At 37.7% G+C, this 12,174-nt stretch overlaps 1 protein-coding gene across 1 annotated transcript in view; it reads left to right on the forward strand.

Annotated features, from left to right (window-relative positions):
* The first annotated feature begins 1,267 nt into the window (after positions 1–1,267).
* The window catches only part of muc (dihydrolipoamide S-acetyltransferase muc), a 34,368-nt gene continuing 23,461 nt past the window's right edge, over positions 1,268–12,174 (forward strand). Inside the window, exons 1-3 of the mRNA XM_083115639.1 lie at positions 1,268–1,448; positions 5,536–5,699; positions 8,172–8,308. Coding sequence (XP_082971765.1) covers positions 1,327–1,448; positions 5,536–5,699; positions 8,172–8,308 — 423 coding nt within the window. The 5' untranslated portion in view covers positions 1,268–1,326. The remainder of the gene's footprint in view (positions 1,449–5,535; positions 5,700–8,171; positions 8,309–12,174) is intronic.

Raw genomic sequence — 12,174 nt, forward strand, 5'->3', positions numbered from 1 at the left:
TAAATGCGGCCGGAGCGTGGTGCTGATCACATCACCTCCAAGATGTCCGGCATCGAAAATAAGTGGGGCACTGCCCCCACATATCCTAAATGTGCCTTCATGGCACGGGGCTACATGCACAGGGAACTTTAACTTAACCAGTGATATTGTATTCGTTTCTGTACCACCCCATGGCGCAGTGGTAGCGTCGTCGCCTTGTAATCAAGGTGTCCCGGGTTCGATACCCGGTGGAAGCACATAGTGGTTCGGATTCCACTTTAAACTGTAGGTCCAGTACCGATTAGCCTTACTGTGCACAAAGTGGACTTAAAACACCAACTCAAACCAAACCAAATCAAACCCAACTCATTGCCAGGGCACTTCTTTTTATGTAAATTATTCCGATCTTAACTACAGGTAAGCTACGTAATGAAAATGCGCTGTTATATCTCTATTCTTATACAGTCTTTTTACCTATTCGTGTAATAATAATATAATATTAATTTATGTATTGTAATAATAATAACCCACAGCGCGACAGCCCTTGAGAGCCTTGGCTTACCTACCGACTGCTGGTCTCCCTCCCACACTGTTCCTCCGTCACCTGGTATAGCGTGAAGATCTTAGACCAGTATTGGGGTGACGGGTGGTCAGCCCGACGAACCCCCAGCCGTTGTAGGTCTTCTCGACCGGGTTACCGCTCACTCATTCGGAGCTCCCCAATTTCCTCACGATGGTGGGTTGCCACCGGCCCTATACGTAGGCCGAATAAATTCCGACCAGAGCTGGATTCGAACCTACGCCGTCCCGCAGCGAACGATCTCAAGACGAGTGAACGCCTTAACCCGCTCGGCTACGGAGGAGGACTATTTATGTATTGTATTTAGTATTAATTTTATTTAATAAAATTATTTTAATTTAAACATTATTATTATTATTCCTGAGACACTTGGTTCGGACCCCCCCGAAACATATTTCTAGATACGTGCACTGTGCCTCCCCCCCCCCAAAAAAATCTAGATCCTCCTATGCTCCTGCCCAATCGGTCCCTTATTGACTGAGAGATTACAAAAGTTTGCTCAAAGAAATTCAAAATTTAAAATGCACGCATGATGCATTAAACATGCCAGTAGTAAGTAAAAACAATCACGTGATAATTTAGCAAAATGCACACTCGGGAGTAGCAAGTTCAATATCAAATCATATGATGATCATTTAGCTCAAGTGTGGTGGGACGTTGCTATAGCAACGAAACTATCGTGCTGCCATCTTCTGAGGACATCAGGAAGTCATTCGAGCCATATTGGTTGTAAAGAAGAGACCTTCGAAGACTACGAACCTCGAATTATGTTTCGAATATCTTTTCTTGTTCGCAATGGTTTGTCAAGATCGTCTGCTAGAACGATAACAAGGACTACTGTCATAAGATGTATAAGTATAGAGTGCGTGAGAGGCAGGACGTTACTTAGGTATGATGTGACTTTATTTTAAACTGATTATATTACATTCCGTACGCGTAATAACTGAAGATCACGGTGTATCCACGCATGCGGTGTGTGTAACAACCTCGAAAATAAACTAGACTAAACAGAGCCATATTCATTAAAGGGAAACTAATTTGATTATGCAATCTGTGTTGAGTTTTCTCTTATTGTCACTGTACAAATTAGGAATTTGTTTTTTTACACAGTCCACCGGCTTTTCTAACTTGTTAATATGTATTCTGTGCATTGAACTTTTATGAGCTCTAAATCATTATATGTATACTATATTACTGGCGTGAATCTACACCAAGACATTTTTTCGAATGATTACAGCTCTTCTCAGTGCATATGTATATGTGCGTGTAATGGTAATTGTCTGTTATATCGGAGACACATTTCTATCGAATATTTTCAGTTTTAAATGGTTCATACTTACCAATTGTGTATTGCGGAACATAGTTGAAGGTGCCATTATGCTTTTTACACGAAAATAACTTCGACTTTTCACATTACGAGTAATTCTTTTGGGTCCTTTCTTCCGTTGCGGAACATACAATATGGCGCGCACAGCTGTGGATCATCGCGCGTCGTGCTTGTGTTTTGTCGATTTGGAGTGGTATGCAGTACTTTCGTGTTCATTATGTCAACACAAACCATTGACGGATAGCCCCAAAACCATTCCCAATATGCTTTCGTGGTTAGGTTAGGTCCCCTTAGCATTAAAATAAAGTCCCTAAATGCATTCTGCTAAGGTTCCGATTTACTTCTACATTCATTCCCACGCTCCTACGATATTTACTGTTGCTTGTCGATGGAGAATATCTTGTCCATGAGAAGTGTGTAATGTAATTTTCACGTTGTTTTTTCAACATAAATAACTTTTTCGAGTCTAAACAGTGCTCATTACTTTAAGGAAGGTTGAAATTTTGTGTGACAATGATTTCCAATATTCTACGATAATTAATCTTTGTGCTAGGATAAATCATAAAACAATCAGAACCGTTACTCATTTTGTATTTTTTTCCAGGTTCGAAAATCCCACGAACCATGCACGTGTGGCTACACACACCATTCATGGATAACCCCACAAACCAATCATAAATACACAAACCAATCATAAATAGCCCCACAAACCATGCACGTGTAACCCCACACACCATTCACGGAAAGTCCCACAAACCAATCATAAATAGCCCCCACACACCATTCACAGATAGCCCCACAAACGATTCATAAATAGCCCCACAAATGATGCACGCAAGGTTAGGTTAGGTTGTGTGAGGTTAGGCAAACTTAGTTAAAATTGTCATGTTATGGCAAAACAATGGCGAGTTTGGAAACACTGACTGGAGGTTACGTCATTGAACGCACGGAACATTTGGTTCACGTAGTCGAACGTAATGGAGGCAAGAGCTTTTGTGCATCGGAGAGACATTGATGTCGAAAAATACATGATTTACCGGCTGAATAAATTGAACGAAGGGAGAAAACACTTCCACGAGCTTCCAAAAGTCTACAGAAGCTCACTTCCATAGGTAGTTTCTCCTGTAAATTTGAATAAATGTGTTGAAATTGAAAAATATGATTAATAAGTATTTACAGAATCCCATGTATTCCTTATGGTAAATCAACTTCAAGTTACGGCTAATGAAATGGGAGTTTCGACTTTTCCTACTACTATGACATAGTTCAATGTGTCCTTTTTCCGTCCATGTACTTTTCTATGTCATTGGATGTTTGATATTCTCGAGAGAACGAATAAAATAATTGTCACATAAGCCTAATGCATTTCCCCTTGACTCCTACGGCCATCCTGGCATTGTTGCCAAACCTGATGTGCATAAAAGAGCTAAATTTCACCATTAATAGAGCTAAAGATGACTTTCAAGTAGCTAGATTAACGAAGGCTGCATAAAGTGTCTCCTAGGGTAGTTTTAGGTGTCAGAGGGGTGGGGGTGCTACTATTACTGTTAGCTTTAAAGTAATGGCAATTTATTCTTAATTTTCACTGCCTAAATCTGGCAGCATCACCCATCTCAATAATCCACTGGTGCTCATATGGAATCGAAAATAAAGGATTCCCGGATATCAATATTGTCATCTTCACCTTAGCCACGGCGCTATATAAAAGTGGCTGGGGAGGTAGGAGGAGGTGGGTGACGCAGCCAATATAACAATATCACGTCACGTGCAAAATGTACACTCATGCAAAAGTTGTTCTTTGTGGGCCAGAGCCAGTGGTGGCATATTAGTGGGGTAGGGAGCGGGTGCCACAGCCAAACGAGTGCATGAAAGAGCCAGATCTGGCTCCAAAAGAGCAAAGTGGGCAACAGTGATCAGCAGATGACGCAGCGAGAAAGACCTTGGGGAAATTGTGCCTCTTCTCCTTAAGGGAAGAGTTAAGATTTTTAAAACCCATCATAAACACAGCAAAGTGTTTAATAATAAACAACAAATGAAATGGCGATATGAAACCTACAGCATTGTTTGTGACATGTTTCTATCAACTTCCCCAATAGTGTATAGATTTGTCCTCTCAAGCTAGTCTCATCGTCCATTGCCGAAGCATGGTGCTGATCACATAAATTCCAAAATGGCCAAGATCGATAATGTGTGGCTCCTCCCTCCCCCCACATCCGCTAAATGTGCCTTCATGGCATGGTGCTATATGCACGGTGAACTTTACCTTCCGTTCTGTTCTCTCCTGTTGCTTTCGTGTGAGGTCAAAATCATCCAAATCTACATGCCGCCTTGCAGTATGGTTGCCACTTTTCCCACCAGGTATCAGCTTGAACATCACCCAGCATACTCTGGGGTGCAAGTGCACAGTAGAGAAGCAGAAGGCAAATGGCACCCAAACATCACACACCTCTCTGCCTGAACTAATTCACACCATTAACGTTCCCCATCTCTCACCTCCGTACTACCTTCACCCCACATTGCACCCCCCCCCCCAAAAAAAAATCAACTCACAGTCTTTGACAAGCCTGGCTAGAAAATCACATTTTTTGGCACTATATAAAACTTTGTTTCTGGATCTGGAAACCCTGCATGTTGCTATTTGTTCTCGTGCTTTGTTTTTACACCTGAAGATGCGTCTCACAGCTGTGAAAATTTGAGTTTTTCCTGTGTCTGGAAAATGTTTTCTCTTTCCTCTTTTACTTGATATATATAATTATTTGTATTTATGTTTAATATGTATGCAGAGGTTAAGAAAAGTAGCAAAAATGGGGCCATTGATCCACTGTACTCCCTCAAGAATTACTTTAATTTTTTTTAATCTGCAGATTTCGATGTTTTACGTGATATAAAATTAGTTCCAGCATGCAGAAAACACACAAATGACGGAAATTTTTGATCCCAAAGTATGGCCGGCATTAAGTAAAAATCTGCCATATCGGAGTACTTTTCCCTCTTTTTATTAGTAAAAACCAGTTGTATGCACACTCAAATAGATAAAGAACATGTGCAAGAGATCACACCATCATACCTACTTAACAAAAATATTGAAAATTGCTATCAGAAGCAAACCTAACCTAACAACGTTAAATTATAAATACCTATAAATCTAACACTCGTAACGATAATTTCACTTATATTTTGGTTTCATAAGTTTTCAGACCTGCTTTGATTTACTTTATTTTATAATACATTTTTGAAACGCTAGTCTGCAGCTTTGTGGAATGTCTTGTTAGGTGCTGTATTCACATGCCCAAAACCTTTGGGCTGTTCTGCTTCATGTTAAGGTAACACACATGATTTGCTTCACACTAACACAGTTCCGCAAGCTAAAAACAACATAATCTTCATAAACCATGTAAAATATTCACATTCTTGAGGGGGTACAGAGGGTCAAGGGTCAAGAGTTTAAACTTGTTGCACAGTTGATTTGATATAAGTACAAAATTAATCACAGTTGCTTCTCAAACAGTTGGTTATCTTTATAGTCATGCTTAATAAGTTCACATTACTAAAATATGTGAATTTTTCTGTTGTGGTTGATGTTTTTGTAAAATCTTCCCATGAATGCAATTATTTACATGTGAATTTATGAAACTTTCTCCCTATCCAGGCTGGGTTCTTCCTCCCTAAGTAATAAACAAAAGGAGTGGAAGGTGGCATATTTGGCAAGATGTTACAGTTCAGATAATTTCCCATCCCATACAAAGGTGCTTCTCCCAGCACTTTCTCCAACTATGACAACAGGCACAATCATCAGCTGGGAGAAGAAAGAAGGTGAGCTAGTTAGTAAGAGTAATATATGCTTACATTCAGAATTATTGTTGTCAAGATCAGAAAAAGTTTGGTTAAAAAAACAAGTATTGTTATTCCAAGATAGCTGTATACAGTAAAACCCTGATTTTACTTTCCTAGATTTTACATGTTCCCTCGTTATGCATTCAATCTTTGCGTTAACCAATAGAGAAATATTAGGGTTCGTGGCATAAAAATTGACTTTTTTAAATGCAGTTATCAACTACATCCTTACACATTGCCATTTGTGATATGCACAGTCAAGTTCGTGTTTTGAAAATTACGTCCTACAGATGACCATGTCATTGTCGATTCTCGGACATTCTCCGTAAGAAATTGTCCATTACACGTTCTAATATCTGAAACCTGACTGTTTCTGCTTCAATTTTCCATAGGTTCAAAGTTCTTCACCCACATTCTGATTGCATTGGTTGATTTGATATAATGTCTATGTTCTCGTCTCGCAGGAGCGAGAATGTCAATATTTTTTGAGAAATGCTCTCACAGCTACAGCACGTTGAGCTCTGCTCCAGCAATCCATGTCTGTAAATGGTGTATATTGGTGATGCAAATGACAAAAGTGTTACAGAAACTCTCCCAACAAAACAAAACCAAACAAAAATCAATTTTCATGCCAAGTCATGTATTCTAAATTTTTTCTCGATTCTAAATTTCCTGCATTTTAAGTTTTTACACCTTGGTTCCCTGAAAAACGTAAAATCGAGGTTCTACCATTATGAGAACTAGGGACCTTGATTTTTCGCAAATGCATCAACATAATAAACATTAATTCTTGCAAGGAAGTGTTTATATATGGAACAATGTATCCTAATCACATTTTTTATGACTATGAAATTGCAAAGTAATGAAAAATCTGACTCATTATGCAATTTCTATAGTTTTTACAAATTTCAACATATTTTGCACTTTAAAACCAATATTATCATGCTTTGTTAACATTCCAACAAGAACAAGATGAAAGATTTAGGAAGACGTAAGAGGACAGATGTAACCACTCTGTCCTTAGTATGGGATCCGAACCACTATGTGGCTCCACCAGGTATTGAACCTGACACCCCTTGATTACATACGAGATTTTCAATAGTCATCCTTGAAGAGAATGAAAATGTACGTTGCAATGAAACAACGAAAGATGACTACAACAGTAACTTCTTGGCATATAAAGTAATGGAAATATTTAAGAAGGTAAATATTCCACTGAGGAAGCTAAAAGATTTAAATTTAAGTTTATATCTCTTTGTTCTTTGTTGAATTTTATATTTGCATAGTGTTATTAAATGGCCCTTAAAATGACCATTGCTTAATGCATTACTGATCTTTTGACACAATTCTGTCTAATGTTTAAAAATAGGAAAGCAGTATTGGAATGTAATACAAAAAGAGGAGGTGCCAGCTCTGTTGTTGACAGGGTGGCTACTCATCGGGAATTTCTTGAATTCTGGGTAAATTATTGGCTCTGGGAATTATGCAGGCATTCTCCGTGAATTTTTCTCCGTAGACGTGAAAAATTGTTTTTGATCCAAATCCCATTGAATTTATACATATTTATAAATGTTCTGAGGAAAGTTTTTCACAGTTTAGTTTTATTTTTATGTTGGAAGGAAAAGAAAGCTGCATGGAAAATAATTCTCTGAATCCATTTACTTTGTTAGTATCCTTTGCAGAACAATCTATCTGAAAGGTGGAAGCTTATTGCAAGATATGACATCTTTAGTTTGATTAGGTAAATGTGAGTTGAAATACTTATTATTACAATTAACAATTATTCGTAGATTATTATCCCGTAACGTATGTGACTTTTGTTTGTAGATGTACTGTGTTTTGAGTCTGCATATGTGAAATGACAAATGTATACTCCACATTTAAATTAAGTATTTACATTATGTACCGTTTATTTATTAATTGAATTCGAATTTTTTGATACATTAGAATCACACAGACCATTTATATTGTTAATATATTTGTGTATGTGGTGAGAGGGCTAATATATAAGGTTGAAATAGAGAAAACGTCTGTTTGTAACCTGGAATTTTGATAAATTTTGCCTTGAAAACCGGGAATTATACTTGAATTTTATCATGGTCGTAGAGTAGCCAGCCACCCTGTGTTGAGCACGTTCAGCAGTCAGCTTCTGATTTTATCATCAAAGTTCCCATGCATGGGTCATTGAAATTGTAGGGGCTTCATGTCCAACAAAACTGAGGATTGGAAATTAGAAGGATGATGAGTAATTAAACCAGGATATTGAATTGTACACCCAGCTTTATAATACGTGTTTATTTTTGACAAAATGCCTGGTTACTTAACTGTCAGACACATATTTTTTTAATTCTCATGTAAGTATTGTTCCATTAGGAAGTAATTATTCTGAGAAGGGAATAGTGTCATTTCCTGTTAAAATATTAACTAATTCTATGCATTTGTATTTGACAGGAGACAAACTCAATGAAGGGGACCTTCTGGCTGAAATTGAAACTGACAAGGCAACAATGGGTTTCGAAACACCTGAAGAAGGATATCTGGCCAAGATATTAGTACCAGCAGGATCCAAAGATGTACCAATAGGGAAGGCAAGTATTTTAAGAGTTACACATTGAAAATAAAATAAAAATTAAAAATAATGAATAAAAAAGAAAAAGAAAGTAGATCTGAACTTTTGTATTTCTCATCAGTAGGGCCCGGATTTTGATGACATTTCATCTTTTAACTGGTGCAACGTAGACATTACTAACTAGTACAGAAATCCTGAACACCCTCCTCAAGTTGAAGAAATGTAATTTTTTGGGTCATTTTTTATTTTTCGGTCATTTTTTAAAATTTTGCATCATTTTTAGGTCATTTTTTTAAAAATTTTGCATCATTTTTAGGTCATTTATTTTAAAATTTTGTGTCATTGCATGCTGAAACATAAGAAGTTCGACAATTTCTGTTTTGTGTGAATGTTATCTTGTGGTACTTACTCTGTGTTTAACTACCAGCTCAACAAAGCCTGTCTGAAAATCGCAAATGCAACATTGTCTAGTTTCTTATTCACATTCCGTACAACACACCAAGGTAAAGAAGCAATTGTTAAATTGTTTGTCTTGGAATATATATACTATTTTCAATAAGCAGATTGAGTTTTGTATGAATTTTTGGGTCATTTTTCAAAGATTTTAGGTCATTTTACAGGATTTGTTTTAATGTTTAAGATCATTTTTCAAAGATTTTTAGCTCATCTAAATCCGAGCCCTGATAATCAGTATGATTTTCATACCCACACACACACACCACACTTTCTCACTAACTTACTCACTCTCTCTTCAAACAATTTCATCAGTTCCAAAATACGGTATAATTAATCAATTTTCAGCTGTCGCAGCTGCCTGGATAGTTGCAATGTCTCTGTCATCTCACCTTCAGTGCCCTTTTCAACTGTGGAAAGAGGAATGTATCACATGGAGGGTTTTGAAGAGCTCTAAGTTTGTGTTTTGCCATAAATTCCTGGACAGACATTGCGATGTGTGGTCATGCATTGTCATGCTTCAAATGTTTCAATGCACTCACAGAGAGAGTTTGGTTTATTGTTTCACCCCGAGGCACATATTCATGATGGACAATACCTCTGGCATCGAAATAAGCAATCAACAATGTTTTGTTTCTTGACGGTTGCGTCTTAACCTTTTTTATGCTGGTGCCCTGAAACCTTGCCATTCAGTACTTTGTTGCTTGATTCGTAGGTTGAATTCATAAATCCGTGTTTCTTCCTCTTCAATTATGTCACACCAAGGTGGGATCACTTTCAGCCCTTTGCAACAGTTCTGCAGCCACTGATGCCCAATGTTCCTTTTGCTCTACTGTGAGCGAGTGAGGGACAATTCATGAGTTCAGTTTCCTTTTCTCAAATCATAGCGTAAAATCTTGTGGCATGCCGTCTTGCAAAGGTTTCATTACAGAAAAAGTTGTTCATAATTCTTCTTTTTTGAATTACTGATATATATAAGTCCTTTATGAACAGGTCCTTATATCATGACCTGCACTGAACAAAATGAGGTATGATTTGCACGTTTGCTTTTTTAGTTTCTAGCATATTAAATTTAATGTTATTCACATTTTTTCTTTGAAGTGAAGGTGGCAAATGTTCAGATGTTCTTATACTGGAGAAGAATGTAACAGCCATTATTTTGGTACTGTCTGTAACCATAAAGCATTTACGGGGCCAGTGGACAATAATTGTGAGAAAGTAATTTTCTTACGTCCTTTTCTAATTACAAGAGTCATACAGTAAGTTCGTGCTCTGATCCACTTCCGGTAGTGGTATCGGGAAATTTCTTTCATCACTTTTCGACATAGTCCCATCCGAGTGGCAGACACTTAACGCCATTGTTTTTCTAATGCTGCAATTCCAGTGGAATAAAATGTTCTGTCTTGCTCCTGTAACCACCCCTCCACAGCATCCATTACATCAGAATCATTGTGAAATTTCTTACCATACAGCCCTTCCTTTAGTTTACGAATCAGTTATTAGTCCCTGGGAGCCTAATCTGGAGAAGAAGGTGGTGCCATAAGCTTTTGATGCCACAGGATTGGATAGCCAGTGTGTTTACACCTGTCATGTTTTTGAGTATCTGTCAACATTCCAGGCACCCAACGACAACTTACTCATTTAAATCTCAAGTGGTCAGTTAAAATAGTATGAATGCTACCTTTTGATATGCCAACAATGTCACCAAGTGTCCTGGTGGTGAATCTCCTATCAGTGTTGTGTCGCTCCAGTCAAATTTGTTCATGTTACCATTTGTAAATAGAAAGTGCAACATCTGCGTGTGCATACGTTATTTATGACTCGCACAAGATTGAGAATGTTCAAGAACTAATTTAAATTTCTTTAAGACAACAAAATGAATCATTGTATAAACGGTCTTGGCTTTGAAAAAAATATATTAGAAAGGTATGTTATTTACAACTTTAACTATTTTATGTAAATATTGTAAACATCTATTTTACATGTCGTAATTAATTAAATCTATAGAAATCTGTAAATATCCACCAACTTTCCTTGGTTTTTTTGTAAATAACCGTGAAGTATAAAAGGTAGCCGATTTTCTGTATATTTCGGCTATCTTACCTGATTGCCGGTATCACAAGTTTACCTTGTAGGGAGAACTGCCTGCTCTTCGGAGGCTGCAATTTGCTTCCGTTAGTTTCTCAAACCTGCTGCTTTGGCTCAAGTTGCTTGCGATACCGAAAAGCAATCGTGACTAATCCTGGAAGAGTTACCCGTTTCTGGATTTGTCATAAAAATCTGCATCAGTTAACCTAAATCCAGGATTGCCAAGGATTAAGTATTAATGTATATTGTGCATTAATGTTAATAAACTCGACTTTTGTTGGAAGAAAGTTCCATACCTTTTCATTGCTAAAACCTAAGGAAAGGTATTAAAATCCTACACCAGTGACCAGGTTAGGGTCTGTAAGATAGTTACCCTAACAGCTATCTGAGAAGTTCGATCTTGGGTAACATAGTAATTAACCTAGACCCTAGAAGACCGTGAAGGTGCATGTCAGTGTTGATTAATTGTTGCACACGATGAATTCCTGGGTAATGACTGTTGTTGGTCTTCTGGTACATTGTTTATCTTCACATGACTCACGATCACAGCTGAATTCCCTATGCCACTATGAAGGTGCTTTATCCCCCAATGTCTGCACCATGTCATTATGGACTTCTTGAGGTGATAGAACTTTCAACCGTAGATACTTCATCACAGCTCTCAACTCAAGGCTCCATTTTTCAGTATAGCCTCACCTTCTGTTATGTTTACACATCTATTACAAAAAGTTTATTAGATACATGCTTGAAACTTGCAACGCATACAATGAAAGGATATGTGAGTAATACTACAGAATTTGGTTCAACAGACACAACCAGAAAGTGGGTCAGAGCATGAACTTATTGTATGCCCCTCGTACTCACTCATGAATCTTTAATGAGCTAGCTCTACCTTAGAACCTCATCTATGATGAACAAAATGAGGTCCCTTATGGTTTCCGAGATGTTAAAGTTTAGTTAGAGAACTACAACTACATAATGTCAAATTTCAAGTTGAAAACAATCCTGGCATTGAGTATAATACCACAGATCTTGGCATCTAAGGGTTAAATTGGCGCAACAACAAAAAGAAAACTATAGCAACCTGGAGAGTACATGTCCCAGTATATATACACAGGGTGGCTCAAAACAATGGGAGATTTTGGAACGGAGATAAATAAAAGAGAACACACAACATACACATTGTTTCTTGAAGTTAACATCCGACAGATGACCACCTCCTCTGCGGAGACGTTCCTGCAGTCTGTAAGAGATGCAAAGTAACATTGCAACAGGAATCCTGGCAAGTTCCTCTCGTATTCTTGTCTCAAGTTGTTCTGTCGTAGCAAGTTGAGTACGGTAAAC

This window comes from Lepisma saccharinum, chromosome 30 (genome assembly GCF_977018435.1).
Source record: "Lepisma saccharinum chromosome 30, izLepSacc3.1, whole genome shotgun sequence".
Lineage (NCBI taxonomy): Eukaryota > Metazoa > Arthropoda > Insecta > Zygentoma > Lepismatidae > Lepisma > Lepisma saccharinum.